The sequence below is a fragment of the Lonchura striata genome, chromosome 8, assembly GCF_046129695.1.
Source record: "Lonchura striata isolate bLonStr1 chromosome 8, bLonStr1.mat, whole genome shotgun sequence".
In the NCBI taxonomy this organism is placed as follows: Eukaryota; Metazoa; Chordata; class Aves; order Passeriformes; family Estrildidae; genus Lonchura; species Lonchura striata.
This window is the reverse complement of record NC_134610.1, coordinates 19,178,474-19,197,553: the sequence shown is the minus strand read 5'-3', so window position 1 is coordinate 19,197,553 and position 19,080 is coordinate 19,178,474. Positions and strand designations below refer to the sequence as shown.

The 19,080-nt window shown below is 35.3% G+C and overlaps 1 protein-coding gene across 7 annotated transcripts in view; it reads left to right on the top strand.

Moving 5' to 3' along the window:
• STK39 (serine/threonine kinase 39) overlaps positions 1-19,080 on the top strand; it is an 84,096-nt gene that overhangs the window by 56,306 nt on the left and 8,710 nt on the right. For 6 of the 7 annotated variants that reach the window (XM_077785029.1, XM_077785030.1, XM_021534750.2 and 3 more), the window contains 2 exons: positions 6,052-6,104; positions 7,959-8,027. In XM_077785029.1, coding sequence (XP_077641155.1) covers positions 6,052-6,104; positions 7,959-8,027 — 122 coding nt within the window. Of the gene's footprint in view, positions 1-3,555; positions 4,188-6,051; positions 6,105-7,958; positions 8,028-19,080 lie in introns of those variants that run through there. The other variant, XM_077785028.1, reaches the window with a different exon arrangement.

Below are 19,080 nucleotides of genomic sequence, written 5' to 3'. Positions count from 1 at the left end.
GCTGTTAATGTTGCTGCTACCTCTTGATGTGTACTGATGAACACGTGTTTGCATCATCTGAGGGATCTACTCTTTACCCAAGATCATGTGATGATTAAATAGTAGTGGCATTTTTTTGGTGTATTAAACTGAGTCCTATAACCTGATTGTGAAACATCATATACTAAATGTATTTCCTTCTTTCAGTAATATATCTAGAGGGAGATAAGTTGTAAACTCATGGAATTTTTCCAGAACCAGAAATAAATTGTAAAGTTTTGATGAACTTCAAATAACTGTTTGTTTTGGGAACCACATTTTATTAATACAGAGATTTTAGTCCCATTCTTCTTGATGGGAATCTGGAAGCAGAAGAGAATTCAAACATCTCTTTTGCTCTTACCAAAAGTTAGCAGCAATGCCTTTTCATTTAATTTAGAATTGACCTGAAGTAATTAAAAGTAAGTAGAAAAGAACTACCTCCACTGTGCTGAACAGACATTATCTGCTCTTGATAGGATGGTAATTTGTAATGGAGGAGCCTGGGTATTGATTAGTAAATGACAGCTGAGCATGAAAGTATTAGAAATAAAGGGCTTTACATAAGCATGTGCTGAATCCTCGGGAGGCTAATACTTCTCTACAAATGCTCTGTTCTGTTGTGTTTATATGATCCCACAGGAGCCTTCAAGTTCTGATTCACAAAATTACATTAATAATCATAAATTTCTCTTACTCCTGCTTTGTTTCATCTGTGTGCATAGTATCATGACTTCAGAAATCAAGAAAGTGGGGGCAGGAGCAGGAAAAAAGTGAGCTGTGATTTCTGTTGAGGTAGGAGAGGATTCTCACTTGCTCTGCCCTACATTAATAGCTAAATTGCACAGCTGAAGCATAAGAAAATTGTAAGACAGAGAACATAAATGTATAGAAGATTAAGACCTGGCTAAGCCTTGAATATGTGATGAATTAATATGTTTACTTGTTTATTCCAATATTTTATTCCCTCATCATCTTTATAATTTTGAAAGTAAAATGCCAGTTTGTATTTCACTGTTGTATGTATACTAGCTATGTTCTGTAAGTAAAGTTGAAATAAAGTTTTAATTGATCAAAACTGAGATAATAAACAGGTGCTACAGATCATCAGTACAGGTATTTAATACTTAAAATTCTGCTGTTAATAAAAAATACAGCACCTGTGAAATAAGCTGACTGTGAAAACAAGGCTACATAGGCTACATGGGGGAACTGTGTTTATCCTGGGATTTCTGCCTTAAGCACATGAAAGAGGAAAATGGGAGACACTTTATTGAGAAAAGGCAGATGACCTTTTGAAATTTCAGTGACATTTGGTGAGGCCAAACATTTGTCTCTCCAGCAAGAAAGAAAAAGCAAGTAAAATATCTTTTAAAAAAACCTGCAAACCCCACTCTTCTGTGCTCCCTGCCCCCCCCACCCAGTTATATTTCTTGCATTATATGAACTACGATTGTGCCCCAGAGATGTAGAATGAAAATTGGATGAGAACAGCTCTATGATGTGCAACCCACCTATCACTCTGATTAGTCTACTTCATTTTGATGTGAACTTCTGCTTTCTTTGCAGTCTAAATGAGGAAGTCATTTGAATTCTTCTGTGGTTTTAATTACAGCAACAACTGCAATGAGATAATGCAAATGCCAAACTGCTCACCCTTGCTTCTTAGGCTATGCTGTCTTGTTTTTTCCATTCTAACTTTGCTTCCATGGTAGTTTCAATGCAGTTCAAATTTTAGATGGTAAGACATCTGTGGGTCTGAAATTTTGTACAAGTGAGATGAATTCTTTTTCTATTTTTTTTTGTCTGTGTGTGTGTTTTTTGTTAAAGTTGACACACTGACTTGGCCAGTCTCATTAGTCTCTGTTGGTGGGGAAGCTTCTGTCCTGGTGGGAATAGGGCTTATTAGGAATATGAGAAGGGGAAAAACTAACTGGTGAATGGTGCCATGTGGCACTATTGTTATGGTGCTTTTCATAATAAGGTTTCTACAGTTTTGCTTAAAGATGAGCTTATTTCTGGTTCTAGAAAAGAATACATATTCTGCATTCTGCTCTTGTCTCTTCCAGTCATGATCAGCTGTGGTGGTTACCATTCTGTCAGTACCTGCATTTTTGGACACTTAGCTCCTTACATCAGTCTTTGGAAACCACATGTGATGATTGGGTAGCTGAAGTCTGAAAAATAGGCAAGCAATGAAGAGACAGAATGTGGGTGTTATTACACACCTGCACACACACACTTCTTTTGGTTTACCTTGTCTGAGAATTTTTTTTTCTTACATTGGGAAGGAAGAATATACAGTTATTTAGCTATGGTAGGATGCATCTCATTCAGGAATACAGGTTCTCCCTGAGGGCTGTATGGAAAATGCTGAAGCTTGTGTAAAATAAAAGCTGATGTTTTTGGTAACTCTGCATAAGAAATTATGGATGAATTTGTGAGGGTAAAAAAGGTAGCAAGATTGAAAGAAAATCTGCTGCTTGATACATAATCAAAGTATGCCAGCATGTTTTAGTCCTAAAATTTAATTCCAAGACATCTCATTTTCTTGAATTGCACTTACATGATACTTTGTTTTTAAAGACAAAAGAAATAATGACATTTAATGTCTCTAATTTACAGTTGTATCATTACACAAACAATTTTCTATTTTAATTCCACAACGCATATCTTTTGTCAATCATGTGGAACAGAGATAATTGACTGTAGCAGGAATGATGCTGTCATTAGGTAATTATTTGAAAGCTTTGTCTTTAAATGCAAATGCCTGAAATCTCTCTTGTGTCTTATGATTTTGTCAGTAGAACCATGTCATTATGAATAGCTGCATAATTTGTTTATTCTCTAATCCTGATTGTGGTCAATATTAGCATTGTTTTGCAAATAACTTCCTTCAAAACAGAATATCTTTCTTTTATATCCTAGTGACAGGATTACCAAATGTTTGTAGGCGAGGGGCTAAGTGGATGGCCTTTGTGCTTTTTCTACTTCCTTGAGGAAGCATTATGCCCTTGAAAATCAGATATAGCAATCTTGGTGTGCACATCAGGTGGTTCTGATGAAAACAAAAAAACTATATTGCAGAGCATGCTTTAGTGAAGTGGGAAGTTTTAGATTTTGAAATTTCTTGTAAGATGGCTGCCAAAATATCTTAGCACGGCATGCTTTGGTGTCACCCTTATTCAAAATATTTGGAATTCTTCCTGTTGCAGGTGAGTGCATAATGAAAATCAACTTGAAGTGAATAAAAATGCACAAAGTACTTAAAATTTACTACTTTTAAAAAGAGATGAGGGATGGGATGTTTTTATCCATGATAATCAAGGTATATTAGTCTGTAATGGCACAGAGCTAGAGACACGTAAGAGGTATTATAAGACATGATAAAAAGGTCTGAGTTGGCATTTTAAAACAGAAATAACTTTTTCACAAATGCATTTGAGAAAATAGAAACCATTAAGAAATGATGAAGAAAATAAAATTATTAATCACAAAGATACTAAGTGCCTTTTTTCCAATCCTATTTCTATATAGCAGAAATCAAGTCTGTATGCTGCTGCATGATAAAAGCGTAATGGATGTAAGTAAAAAAAAGGAATAAATGAAACACTGCTTGGAAACTGCCTACAAATAAATCAACAAATCCAAACAGTTGTCACCAAGGGATCTAGCAAACTAATTGCAGTTACAGTGACATTAAATAGAACCAGAGAAGTGTGTAAAGGCTGGAAAAGAGCATGAGGAGCTTTTTAGGGGAGAACTCAAGTGCATCTGGTATTTGGTGGATTATATATTGGGATACATAATTTATGGAAATCAATAGATGTCTGGCAGGTAATGGAACAATAAGCAAAAGCTCTTACAGGCTTCTAGAAAATTAATCTTGCCAAACTTTCATTGTTTAGCTTTCCTGAATAGCTGTATACCATTATAGAGAAAGCAGCAGTGTCCTAAGTTCAAAATAATTCAGACTGTAACAATTCTCAATAGCAAAGTTGGATTGCTGAATACATATCAACCTTCAATGATTTTTCACCTTGATTAAAATAAACTGATTTGACTCCTGTTTATTTGGGGTATTTTGGAAATTGGAGACAAAGTAATGTACACCCCACATGCATCCTGCTGGAGGAAAAAGTGTGTCAGGAGCAGCTCGTCTTTCACACAGCTGTGAAAAGATGGTCATTTTCACATGAGTTCATAATTACTTGGTGACTTTTATATGGTAGATGTTCTGCTTGTGGGAGGTCTGTGGAAAGATATAATTGGAGAACCTAATGTATTAGGTTTCTTGGTCATAGAATCAGAAGGTTTGGCTTAGAAGGGACCCTAAAGGTCATCTAGTTCCTACCTCCTGGTTTACCTCTACAAAGGTGTGAAAGTCTTTATTAACTTGATTTGTTTCTTCCACAGTGTGTATAGTAAATGAGTATTTGAGTTTTATCACATATTCACTCAGAACATTTCTTATTTAAGAATAACGCTAAATTTCTGTGCATTTTCCTTTTTTCTGGAAAGCAGTTATTGTCAAAAGGGAACTTGGAGATAGGTCTTAATTTGATCTTTTTATATTATTTTTTGTTGTTGTTGCTTGTTTTAACAAAAGCCATCCACATTTTTCTAGGAGAGAGAGAAAGGGAAAAATTGAGGTTCATACTAATTCTCTGTTGAATAAAAACAGACAGTGCAATATTCCATATAATGGCAGCAGACTTCCACAGGAAAAGTAAATGAGCCTTGTAAATGTGTACCTGTCTAGCTTCATTATCTGCAGCTTTGTGTCGGTGATCTTAAACTGCTATAGTTCTTTATTTAGAGTAGCATTTAGGGAACCTGAAACTTCTTCAGCGTTGAAGCCTTTAGTAGATTCAGTAAATGAGTACTTTTCATTTTAAGCATTGCATATAGCATACCAATTTTTCAGGGTTTGCTATTTTGCTGTTGTGTGTGTTGCCAATCATTCTGGGTTTTGTGCTTCTGCTTGTTGCTGGTTTTGGCTCTGTAATATTCTTAGAAGTATTTAGCAGGCAATAATAAATGTAAGTCACAGCTGAATATGCCTGCCTATTGGATTAAGTTTTCCCACAGCAAGACTTCATGGCCTGGTATGCTGAAATAGGCGCTTGCATACAGTTTCCTTGCTGAGGAGAAGAATAATGAACTGCAAAGCACATTCTGTTGCTATTAGCATTTCAAGTGGATTGAGCTATTCATTAGAAAAAAATCGGGCTACAGCAATTAGGTTCCTCCCTGTGCTCAGTTGACTTGTCATTTCCAAAAATGAGATGGACGTCTGTTTTGCAGAGGCTAATGTTTTGTTGATGGAAGAAATTATTAACTAAACCTGAAGCTGTAAACATCCATGGAATGGAGGTTTGTGGCACAGTATAATGCTGTAAAGGAATTCTTTAACATTGCTATTTACTCCCTTAAGACTGTGTCCCACACTGAACTGGTTAAAACACTCTTTGTGGCAAACAGGAAGACAAGAAATCTTGGGATTTAACATTTTACTGCTCATTTTATATGTAGGTGGAACCTCACTGCTGAGACAAAGATGGTCAGTGAAAGAATTTACTCTTTTATAAACCCTGTGCATCACTACTTGTCTCTTAAACATTTTTGTAGAAATGTGACCTTAAATGGGGAGCTTTAAGTCCAAGTGAATCTTCTGTTGAATGTGGAGCATAAGGTATCCAAATCAAACTGATTTGAACTATTAGAATCAATATGGCAGAATGTCTTTTGAAGATGAAAAGGAAAATATTTATCAGAGGATTTTATTTTATTCTTTATGTTACTGAATGCATTTTCAACTTAAGCATATTTTTCTGCTAGTTTTCCCAAAATACTGCCATGAAAATGCAATGGAGTCTTTCCAGTCTGGGTGCTTTGGTAGAGCAGTATTTTCAAAGAAACACATGCTACAGAAATACGGTTGTCAATGCCAGAGGTATTCTTTGGGTGTAGGAACTGAAGAATTGTTCTATTCTTCATTACATTTTAATGTATGTACTGACTGTTTTTCAGGAACTCCAGGAAAGAACTTAATGACATACGGTTTGAGTTTACTCCTGGCAGAGGTAAGGCTCCTGCAACTGAATTATTCTCTTAATGCTTAAAAAGGCATTTCAGAAAAGGATTCCTGCTTATGCTTAATGCAGACTGCCTTTCTGGAATGTTTCCTACTGTGCAGAACTTTATATTGAACTTCAGTGGAGTAAGAATTGCAAATGTATGTAAATTCTAGTGGCAAGGTTGCATAATATAGATATTAGAAAACTTTATTCACAGTATACTTTTATCAATTTCATGTCTTATTGAAATGATCTATATGGTATACAAGATCTTGCCTAGCAATATTTCCATTTTCACATTTGGAAAACATCGTAGGAAATAGAATATAGTAGCCATAAAAGTGTGTGTGGTGATGGTAGCAATACTTAAGTTTCTTTCCCTTTTAAAATAAAAGATGGTCTATTAACGAGTATAAAGTGCACACCATTTTTCAAATGCAGTCTTCAGCTGAAAGTTCAGCTGTATCTCTAGCTTTGGTATAATCACCAGAAAGAAATTCTGGTATTGAAACTTTAAACTCTACTGCATATTCATAGAACTGTAGGCTTCCCAGTGCTAAGATCTGTAAGAACTTGTACAGTTGCCTTTGTTAGAAAAAAATCAGATATTACTGGGATGAAATGCACAGAAGTCTAATATTTTGAATAAGAAGGCTCCATCCTTGTTAAGCTGCAACCCTTTGAACAATGAACCTATTTTATATTCCTTAGAAGTCAGTATTCACTTTATTTAGAGTAGCCTTCAAAGAGCTTTACCTAAAATTAAATCCAGATTGGAAGAGGTGTCTCTTTCACAATAAGTCATAGTATGTTTCATGTGCAGTAGTTCTTTGCATGGATTTATTCTGTATTGTCTACCTGCTTTTCTCATTGATTTTGGCAACGAGTGAAAACAAAAGAGGCCTGTTACTTAATTGGGCACAAAAGATTTCAGTTTGCCTAAATAATTACTTGGGAAGCAGTAACTTTAGCCATTTGAGAATTCCTACTTGGTCAAAAATAAGAGGGTAGACCAGGACTGTTCCTATAGTCAGTCACTGAGACAGCCAGAAGGCAGCTGTGCTTCTCATCTCCAGAAACTGCAGCTGGCTCAGCTACCTTGCTTTTCACCTGCGTGTTTCTTGAGGAAATGATAAAACTTTGTGCAACTGCCTCAAAGCATGAGCTCCATTAGGGTGTTCGGTGCTGGGGCCAGATTACAGTTGAGATTTAGCTGGAATTTAGGCTTGTTCCTGCTGTTCCTGCCTACTTATATCTAAGCCTTCTAAGGTCTTTATCCAGGGCAAGTACTAGTCACAGGGACTTAGGAATTGACCCACTCAGGTACAGCAGTTTATAGAAAATCCATTCAAAGCTTTGAATTTCCTGAGTCAATAATTACAAGCTATTTAAAACCTACATCTCAAAACAATGACTGTTCATGTGAGTCGTTTATGCCACTTGCCACAAATGAGAGAGCTTACTCAACCATGTCTCTGTCTAGATATACAGAAAAATGGAGGCCATAAAGAAAACAGTGAAAACCACACTAAAGCCTTGTTTATTTTCTTGGTTGTGAAGATACTGAACTTGTAACATGTGTACAAGGATGTAGGTAGATAAGATAAAAGTGCTGGTGGCCAGGAGAGGTCTATAGGGGATTTGCAATGAATCAAGTCATTATCTTATGTGATTTGCTGTGCAGAAGCTGATAAGATGATTATCTTTTTTTCCTCCTAATTAAAGATAATTTTGAATTCAATACTGCCTCCATGGGTGTTTTGGAACTAAAATATATTTTTCGTTGAATTGCATTGGATGACTGATAATTTTTGTTGTTTTTGTGGACTCTTACACTTACTCCTTTCACCTTTTGGACAGACACAGCAGATGGCGTTTCTCAGGAGCTGTTCTCTGCAGGCTTGGTTGATGGCCATGATGTAGTTATAGGTAAATTACATTTTTGTTTGCAATTATGCTCGTGTAGCAAGTGTGTGTTAAATGGATGTGAAAAAATATTTTCTCTGATGCTGGTTTTCAGAAAATCTTTTTTGTCCTAATTTTGCTTTCATGTATGCATAGTTCAATCAACAAGGCAATTTTGATGGCAGTCCATGAATTGCTTTTGGAAGTCAGATCTCTTCCGTGGTTTGAGAGGGGTGATATAATACAGTTCTCCTGAAGGATTATTGACAATTCTATGATTGAGCATTTTTGTGATAACTTCATTTTCTCGTGTAACAATAAAATGATTTCTCAGTAGGATATTCCAGAGTGTGCTTTGGCAACTATGAAGTTAGTAAGTCTTCTGTTTGGATTCACAGAAGGAGGAGCAAGACAATGTTCAGGACACATGGAAATTGCATCTAGTAGTGTTATTTTTGTGATTAAAAAAAAAGAAAAGTAATCAGAAATGGTTTCTGGTAGCTGAAAGATGCTTCTTTATTTTTCTATTCCAGGCTTAGTAATGTTTTAATTTTTTTTTCTTTTACTTGAAATTCAGTGCTTCATAAAGATGATTAATTAGGAAGTGCTTATTTCTCTGCATCTTCTTCCTGTCTTCTGGATGCTCAAGACCAGCAGATGTATAGTCACCAAAATCAGAGGGGGATAGTATATGCTAGATGAGGGAGAAGTGAATTGAGGAATAACCAAGTCAATTTTTGTGTTGTGGTCAAAAAAATTCTTATCAGTAGGTTGAGATTTTCTTACCAAACTCAGAGATATGGGAGAGGGTTTTGCAGCTTCAGGATTTCATTACTTGCCTGGAAGATATCTAAAATACATTCTCACTGCATTTTTTGTAAAACTCCTTCTGAGAGAAGCCAGTATTTTTTGCTTTTCAGTGATCAGATTACAGATTAATTCTAGCTGATCTGAACACTAAAATTCTTATCTGATCTTTTACCTTTATTTCTAAAGAAAGGGTATTTTAGGGAAGCTTGCAGATGATGCAAGGTGTAGGCACTCTTAAGGTCGCTTCTGCTGCATGGTTACTTTAAGGGTTGAGGAAGAGGAGTTGATTAGCCTTGGTTTGTTGTCATTTAAACATCCAGTATGAAAAATGTCATTACCATACTGCTGATAATATGTCTGGCAGAATTTTCATTTAGAAAAAAAGACATTTTTTTCTGGATAACAAAAGGACTGCTGTTTGACTGCCTGGGCAGTCAGGTTGCACTCTGAGTCACAGCTGGTGATGCTGCAGTGCAAGTCCTGCTCACACCCAGTGAAAAATCCTTTCCCTTCTTCATTTTCCCTTTGCTGCAAAATTCTCTTTCAATGCAAAGTGCCAGTACTTCTGTGAAAATGGCAGCAGGAATGGGATTTGTTATCCTCTTGCAAGGAGCATGATGGCAAATGAAAATAGATGTCCCTCAAGTGATAAATTCCCATCCCACAGTGACAGATTTTGGTCCTTGAAGAAGCACAAATATTTAAACAAGATTTTCCCTAGCAGGTTTGGTTAGAGACACTGTCGTGTTAGTGATAACATTTTACTTGTTTGCTTAGACCTATTTTGAATTGCATCAGACTGATTTTTAGGATTATGATGGTTCCTTCTGTACTTTCATGTTTTGTCTTTTATTTTGGTACTAAAAAATCTTAAGAAAATAAAATTTATTGTATGCAATGAAATGAATTAACTTATATTTAATTTCAATAATGTATTTTTAGTTTATATTAATCTTTATTTAGTTTATATGGTGTGCTTTTTATGATGTACCTTTCCTCAAGCTCCACAGGCACAAATTCTTGAGTGAATTTGTGTTATAATCTTATGTCTGCTTCACCTGTGAAGTTTTCAAATATGTTTGGACATTGTTACCTTCCTAGAAAATAACTTCAGATTTCATATTTTACTGAAGGAAGATTTCTGCAAAATGTAGTTTTGCTTTTAATTAAGTAAAAAATTAAATTTGCCCTTCATTAGAATATTTCACTGTAACAGTGCAATCATAAGAAGTGTTTCAGTTTAAAGCCAGAGGTCATATAAGAGAGCAGATGGTGCTTAAAATGTAAATTTGCTTACAAAACTAATTTTCTATGTAAAATTATGTTAGCACCTTGTTCACTCAAAAGGTTTAAAATCTTCCTATATAGGAAAAAGGGAATAGTATAGAAGAGCTTGATTAACCTTCTTCACCAGAAGAACTGATTCCATTAGTTTCTAGATAGAAAGCAGGTGATAAATTACCTATCATTTTTTAGCTGAAGCAGGCAGAAATTCAGCCTCTGTAACCTGAATGAAAACAAGGTTCTGAGATAGTATCATGAAGGTTGTTCCTGTAGATTCTTTTCATGGATGTTAAAACATGTAGAGACTGGACAAAAGAGGAAGGTAAAAATACCTGGTTTTATGTTGAACTCAGCAATTTGTTGGCATAATGGCTGATCTTCTGGAAGGACATTTAAATAGGAGTCAGAAATGCTGTTGTGGAAGTATGGCCATGGCATGTGTGAGCTTAAGTTGTTAGTGTATAGAATTTAAAATCTGACACCTTAAGTTCTATAGAATTTACTTCTAAACATCAACAAGCTTCACCTTTTGAGTCTTGCTGGATTTGCTTCACTTAACACTGGCTTCTGGGAAAATTTCCTTTCTGATGTACATGAAGTTCAACCTGTTCTGCAGAAAAGAACAAATCCCAGTTTGCATATTTGGTTTTGGCTCTGATTGGCTGGTTTCTTTTCCTTTAGCATTGTTTCACAGAAGGTCCCTACATCATGGGAATCAGCACAGAGACTTGTTTAAAAGCAGACTAGAGTTTGTGTTTGCAGAGGGGAATGAGCCTTGGAGACAGTGGTATCTTGCTGATGAGATGTTCTTATGAAGTACTGAAATATCTATGTTAAATCAGATCTGGAATATTTTCAAAATTCCTTTTGAGATAGTGTCTCTGTATGCAATGCATGTATATTAGCTGGCAAATGTTCATCAGGTAATACTTGAGGTAATACATTATATTTTTGATACCATAATAACTAAATATAAATCATAAATCATATCAACAGTTGATTAATATGATCAACAGTGGATTCTGTTGAAAATCACATACTTGCAGTCCTACTCCACTGGTATATACAATGTGCATATAATTACAATGAAGCCTTATGCTACAGTGAATTTTCTGGAGTCATTGCTTAAATTTCAGAACCTGAAGGTGTATTTACAATTACTAAATTGCAGTATATACATAACCACCACCCCCTTCCTTTCCTGAATACTGCTTAAATAAAAGCCTTGATGTCCATGCCATCAAGAAATGTTAAGTTGCCCTCTGCTGTATTAATGTATCTTTTAAAAGATGATTTTTGTCAGAAGAGTATCTCTGAATATGTTGAGCATCATGGAAGATACACCTTCGCTTTTAAATACATGTGACATAACCTACTACTGAAACTCTTTGATGTTGGAGATATCCACTTAGTAACCAGAGGAAGAGCTTTTAGTCAGTTAAAAATAAAGCTTCCTGCTGAAAGGCCTAATGTGTTTAGAAGAACCAGCTGAAAACCCAACACATTGTATTTTGTAATGAGGTCATATTTTGAAAGTAGCAAGCTTTTTTCATCAATATCTTGAATATTTTCTTAGAAGTGTGAAAGTAATAGATGCCGTAATACTTTGATACAATTACTTTGGTAAGTAAACAGAACTTAAATTGGCATCTAGATTTACAAAGAAAGCTCAGCATGGCTGTGGATAGGCAAATGAGTTCAGAGAACATGTATCTGACCAAATCCAGAATAACATTATTTCAAGGGTTGTTAAACAGTAAGTAATATATATGACATAGTGTAGCAATAATATATAGTTACCAACTACAGTAGTAAAGCATTTGAAATTGAAACAGCTGACTGTCTTACAGTATGATGTCTGCTGATGCTGAAGGTACTTTCATACTAAAATGGAATGATGAAAAAGCACCAGCCCAGTTTGTTAGTGCAGTTAGCTTATGGTGGCACTGATAATCCACATTTCTAGAAAAGCCATGGACTGACACAGTAAATATCCTTTTGCTTTCTTAGGTTTCACTCTGCATTTGCTCATATCTAGTATTACTTTGTCTTCTAAGATTAGTCATCTTTGAAACTGAATGAAGTGATGACTTTTGTTCAACTAATTCCAACTCACCTTACTGCAGTTAGGAAATGGGATAGATCTCCACGAGTGGAAGACATATATTTTTGTGCTCAAAGAGCAGTGTGGGTGGCTAACTGGAATAGCATTTGAAGGCACCTTAGGTTTGTCATTTAATATCAGTGATATTTTGAAGTGCACAGATTTTTTTAATATTTAGGAAATATTTTAGAATTTTTGTTTTACTTGTGGTTCAAACTGAGTGAAATAACTGATTTTTTAAATGTATCACAGTTTTATTTATTCCAAAGCTCAGTGTACCCATAAACTTTCTAATGGGAAAATGCCTTTATAATCTTACCAATTAATTTCCATAGATTAGATAAACTAGATAGACTAAATACTTTGTGTTTACTTTTAATATATTACCCAGAAAGAAAACATATCGATTTAATGAAAGCCTGACTGTATTTTAAGGCCTATGTGCCTTCAATATGTGTACATAACTCAGTATCTCTTTAGCAAGATATGCAAATGCATTACAAGTGGAAGAATATCTCTAAAATCCCTTGGGGCTTTAACAAGGACTTAAATATTTCAACACATCTGGCTCATTTAGAACTAATGCACCAAAGGGTGACTCATAATGATGAGACTGCCAGGAGTTTTGGAAGCTTGAGATGCACCTGCAGCTAATGAATTTTTGTGTCTAATTGCACCTAAGTTATTTTAGACTTTCTATGTTGGATGTAAGAGGTGCACTGGAGGAAGTGTATTGTGTGAAGCTGGCAGGTTTCATGGAAGTTCCCACTGTGATGAATTTTCAGTGTGGTGAAAATGTAAATGTTCGAGGTGAAAAAAACCCTTGTATTAGGTGAATAATCACTGTTGATGTGGTTTATGTCAGAACTATAAATATGTGATATAAGAAATTCTCCAATTGTGCAAATTATCCTTCACACATATACATATGTGTGTTCATGTGTTATAGTGAATGTACCTGCCTTACAGCTATGATAAAGTAACTAATTATTTTTGGTTTTTGTTTTTGTTTTTTTAAATAAAAATTGGCAACTGCCTTCAAAGAAAGTTCCTTTTTTCAACCCGCAGTCCACCGGTTCCTACTTAAGTGTGCAAATGAGGAATAAATCCATGTGGTTATTAGTGGGATTAGTTTGAGTTTTACCTGGTACAGTAAGTGATAAACTCTCTGTCCCTCATAGATCTGAACCAAAGTTTCAAGGGCTTTCCTTTCTAGTTAAGAAGAAAACAAAACAAAAAAACCCAATTGTGAATTTGAAGCAGAAATTGCAAAAGCATCAATGTATGTAATGTTTTCAATAGTATTTTACTTGCTATTCTTTATTTCCTTGGCATTTACTTCTCTGCCAGGGGCTACTATGTCAAAATAAGGATTTATTGAGGTTCTTCAAACTAGATGTATTCTATTTCAGAACCTGACTCAAGCACATCAGGGAGTCTTTTCTAAATATATTCTTCTTGTTTCAAGTTTCAGATACAAGGTATTGAAGTAGCCTGGCTGCTATTTCATCTTCTTAATAGTTTTGTCAGAACATTATCTATAATTCATAGCTGAACTTGGGACAGGAGGACTTGTGAAGACCTGATAGGAAAAGGAGATTGCAAAATAATAATATGCATAGGAGAACATGACCTGCCTTATTTCTGCATAGACCTATATTTCAGATCTAATCCAGTGTGATGAAGATACTTGTTAGAGCTGTCTTCAGTATCTTGATGATTATCAAACTGTTGTCAAAACCTGTGTCTGAAAACTAGTACTTGATTCTACATTCAATCAAGGGAAATGATTCTTTCAACCTAGTATTCTTATTCTTTTGTAAGGAGAATTTAAGATAACAATTTACTGTAATATCTTGAGCTTGTTAAATAGCCCTACTAGCAGTGCCGGGCAGCAGGTCTAAATTTTTATTATAAATGTTCATTTGAGAATACACTGAGGTTTAGAATGCTCAGGAACCTCAAAATGAAGGAGAAGTAATGAAATATGTATATACTCATCCCTTAGCTTCCTAAGTAATCTAATCTATTAGGCACATGAAGAATCAAAGTCTGAAATATATAAGTATTTAATTATCCAAATATATTCCATTTATCCTTTTATAAAGGAAAGTAGAATATCCTTTTACTTTGTTTACTTATCCTTTTAGTCTGTTTTAAGCATGCAGTGGTTATCCTAAGCATTTTTCACATCCTCTGGGGGAAGAAAAAATAATTTTGAAATATCAACCTACTTTTTTTTATAAGTTTCTGGGAAAAGGTACAATTTTCCAGTTGTACAATTAATATTTTAATTTATCTATAAAACCACTTGACACAGTTATGGTCTTTTTCCTTCCCCCCCCCCCCCCTCTTCTCACAGACTGTAGAATATAAAATGTTTCCTTGGGATCAGATATCTATACAAAGTAATTGAGAATTCAGGAGATTAATAATGTGTTATTGGAATTGATACAGGCAGATTTTTAGCACTAACTTATGTCAGTTTCTATTTGGATACACTACTACTGTTTCATAAAATACACTGCTTCAGTTGGGCACCAATTTTTTCATCAGTTAACTAAAAAATTACAACTTGTATATTATTTTACCAATCTGCATTTCCAGTTTTTGCCTGTGACCCCTGGATATCAGTACTCTATGTTAATCAATCTTAATTTACTTAATGTGAAGACATTTGAGGTTTGCTATTGTTTTGTAAATGTGTTGAGATTTTTTTTTTTTTCAGTTTGAGTAAGGGTAAATATTTAAAGTCTTTATTTATAGGTAGAAGTCAATCAGGAATATACTCCCCTGATGTCTCTGCCATTCCTTTGAATAACCTAGGGTAATTGGTTAGTCGTTAGAGTTTGCTCCCAACCAAGTGTCTCTCTCTCTTTTTTTTTTTTTTTTTGTTTTTTTTTTTTCCTCTCCTCTTATTTTTTTTTTTTTATTTTCTTTTCGAACAAGATAACCTGGTGCCAAATGCTGGTTAATGTCCTTAATGTCTAAACCAGCCTAAACCTAGGATGTCTTTATAGAATAAGGAATTTATACAATACTGGGGCTCAGAACTCATATGAACTACAGAGCTCAAGTGGTGTTAATAATTTTAAATTGTGGAAAGTGAAGGTGGAAATTGTCCACTAGGATCCCTGTTCATTGGGATGCTGTAGGAGACCATTTCCAGTCTTGGTGTTCCTTTCAAAGCAGAATTGTTTTGGCCTTCTGCTGTCCTGTAGCTGCCCTCTTTAATCTGTGTTTTCTGATGGTGAGGCTGCAAATCAAGCTGTAGGAAATTGTCATAGTATCAAAAGTTGAAATTGAGATAATTTCCACGGTCTTTTATCTATATCTACTGATTCAGCAACACACTTTGAGAATTCAGACAAATTTATGAGCCTTACTCTCCCTTTGATAAATTCCTAATGACAGCCTCTTCATAAATAATACATTTCTAAATACTTTTAATGCTTCTGCCATACCAGTGTCCAATAGCTTCCTCAGAAGAGAAGCCAGGTTTGCTGTTGATCTTTCTGTTCTATTTCTTACTTACAAGAATCATGTCTAGGTCCTTGCAATCTTCTAGCAATAAACACTTGCTGGTTAGCTGCCACAGATCTTCAAATGCTTTAACATTTTCCTTGCTCCTGAGCAACATAAAGTGAAAGGATTTTGTTTCACAGCATCCTGAATGGTTGAACTAATGAACACATTACACTTAAGTGACCTTTTTGATCTCTCTTTGGAGAGCCCTTTAATCTTTCAAGGCAGACAGTTGGTGAGCTGTTAGATAATAACAAGACAGAGATCTGGAAGAATTGTTACCAAAAGCTCTAAACACTGATTCTTTTCATTGTTTGCATAATATACTATAATACAGTACTATCTAGGTTAAAACTTAGTTTTGACTTTGTTCTGAACTTGCAAATGCATGAAAACCACTATATAGTATGAAATATAAATGAATGCATAGATTGCAATGAACCTCTTGTAATATGTGAAATGGCCTCAAGAGCGTGCATAATAAACTCAGCCCTTTGGAGGAAACCCCTACCAGTAGCTGAATTTTTAGGAGTGATAATTCCACTTAAAAGTATTCCCTGCTACTCAGGCACCCTGTGTCCCAAGACCTATACAGGAGAACACAGCATTAATCCTCAAACCGGCAGACTCCCAAGGCAGTTAATTATGGTGGGCTCCATGTATCAGATGAAAATGGTAAAATAACTGCCTACTGCTGGGGAAGAGGTAATATTTGAAACAATCAGCAGGAAAGCAAATAAATCTGTGGAGGTTTGAACTTGTCTTCTCTAACAGCCGTACTGTTGATGAAGTAGGGAGCAGTTGAAGGTAGCTATTTTTTATAGACTGAGTTTTAGACTACATAAAAAATATTTCACTTCTAACTTATTAAAAATATTTTTCATTTTCTCTTTTTTTTGGTGGCAGTAATTTTGTGCCTGAATAGTACTTCCCTTTCCTCATATCTGAATTTCAAGACTACAATATGCACTAGCTTTGCAAACTGTTGAACCTAAGCATGAGTTCATGAGCTATTTCCAAGGTTACCCATCCATTCTTTGCAAAATGGAAAAGCAGATGAATCATTATTCTTTTGAGAACACCCCAGAAATATCATCTCAAGCTTTAGATTCTGCATGTGTCTGTGTTTATGCCAGATGGCTCTGGCTTAGTTGGCTGGGTGGGCATTGTACTGGAAATAGTTTAACTGTACTTCATACAGCTTTATTTACTGTCTCATTAATTTTAACTTTTCCAGAAGTTTTGCCTCTTCAGAAGCCTTTAGGGTTAAGTTTCATGCCGTGTTAAGAATTTTAAGTAACGAGAGAGAGAGCATTGTCACATTGCAAGAGAAAAGCAGCTATTTGAGACTGCCCAAAGTTTGATTATTATCTTATATTTGTAAGATCTTGAAGGTGGCCTTTTTTTGTTCTGTTACCTCATATCCATCACTCATTTAAAAACTGTAATTTATATGGTTGGCCAAAATTGTAATATAGCAAAGAGTAAGTGATTTGTATTATATACAGGCCAAAGCCTCTAGTTATATGGGAATTTTTAATTTATTCCATCTGCAATTAACACCCTGTGTTCTGTATATTTATATGCTGGGTTTGACCTTTTCTCCTATTGCATGTTCTGCAAGTGCAGACACTTATTTTGTCAGAGTGGCACAACCATTCGTCACTGAGCAAAACCTGCAAAAGAACCTGGAATGATTTGTGGTGTGTAGGTTGATTACATGTCCTTCAGAAGCCTTCTGAAGAAAGTGAACAGCACCTCATTTATTGTTGTAAACAAGAAAAAGCCTCTTGTCCTAACTGCTGCTAATGTCTAAAGAGAGCTTTTGCTCCAAGGCATGATTTGAAGTATACTCTATTTACCTGAAGTTACTGCTGGCAAAGGTTTTTCCATTGCCACTAAATTTTTCTTGTTCATGTTTCTTCTTCTGACTTTTATAGGTGCATGGCCATAACATATTGATAAAACATTCTGCAAAATACAGTTGAGTATACAATATCCAGGTCTTTCAGAAACAGTGAATTCCCAACAGGGGTTTAATTATCAATTAGTGCTGCTTGCAGGTGCTAATCTATGAATTTCACAAGCACAACATCCAAGGCATGACTTCAGATTATTTAAAAGAAAAATGGCTTTGTCAATAGGAACTGCAGTATACTTAACTTAGAGCTAAGGTGTAAAGAGATATATATTTTACAATGCTCTTCATTTTTCCAAATAATCTAAGTGGAGAAACCAATTCTTGCCTCTCTAGAAAGTCCTAGTATGAAATTCCTTTTCACTTTAGGGAGAGTGTTACTGTATTAAATTGGCTTTGTTCACCAACTTGCAACACAAGAATTGTTGGGACTGTGGGGCTGGGAAAGGCTGTGAGAATGGGATGGTTATTTTCCTCACTATGGTTTGCAGATGTGATTGGGTTCATTTAGAAACTTTAGTCTCATTTGTCTATTTAAGCCAAATTAGAACTTTGCATATGAACTGTACAAGGAGAGGGTGAGTCTTAGCCTAGTAAATAATTTTCCTGAATGAGAAGAGCCTAAATCCAGTAGCGGGAGGAGATTTTCATCAATAAAGACTAATAGTTCCACTTAAAAATAATTGGGTTTTTTACTTGCTTGAAGTGACAACGAACTCTGTATAGGACAGTAACGGCAACTGCTTGTAAGTGAAAGCACTCTTTACTGTCATGAGTATATGCATGGCATGAATTTTTTTGGTGTCTTTGGGGGAAATTTGCATACCTAGTGGTCCAAACTGTGTAGGTTTAGTAATAGTCCTACATTTTTAGAAATATATTTACAGGAGTGGTTAAGTCAGTTATATTTACTTCAAGTGCTATCTTTAATTGCATTTAAAGTAGGATGAGTATTCAACTGTAGAGTATATTCTTGTATTTATAATTCTGAGGATGTCTTCACTGTATGGGATCCCCAGACCTTTTGGAGAAATAACTGGAAGGGACTGCAGGCATTCAGGAAGGACTTTCACCTGATTGGATGGCTTCTACTGCTTGTGCTGCAGGCTCTTTTTCCAGTAGATTTTACCTAAATTAGGGATGCCATGGATGCCTGCAGTTTATGGGTTATGTTTTCCTTAGGTGACTTCATCAGGCTCCAAAGGATTTCAGTTACCACTTGAACCCAGATCTTAAATATTTTAGATGCAGAAGGATACATCCAAAGCTATGTACTTACTGAGGCCCTAGAAGGTTTGGCTTGCATTAATGTGAAAAGGATAATGATTGTGGCATCCCTAAAGGTAATGAACCATATTTTAGTGTTTCCTGAAATAATAATGTTAGGTATCCAAATTCAGACAGTTGCCTCTAATTTTTGCTCTTGTGGTCTAAAT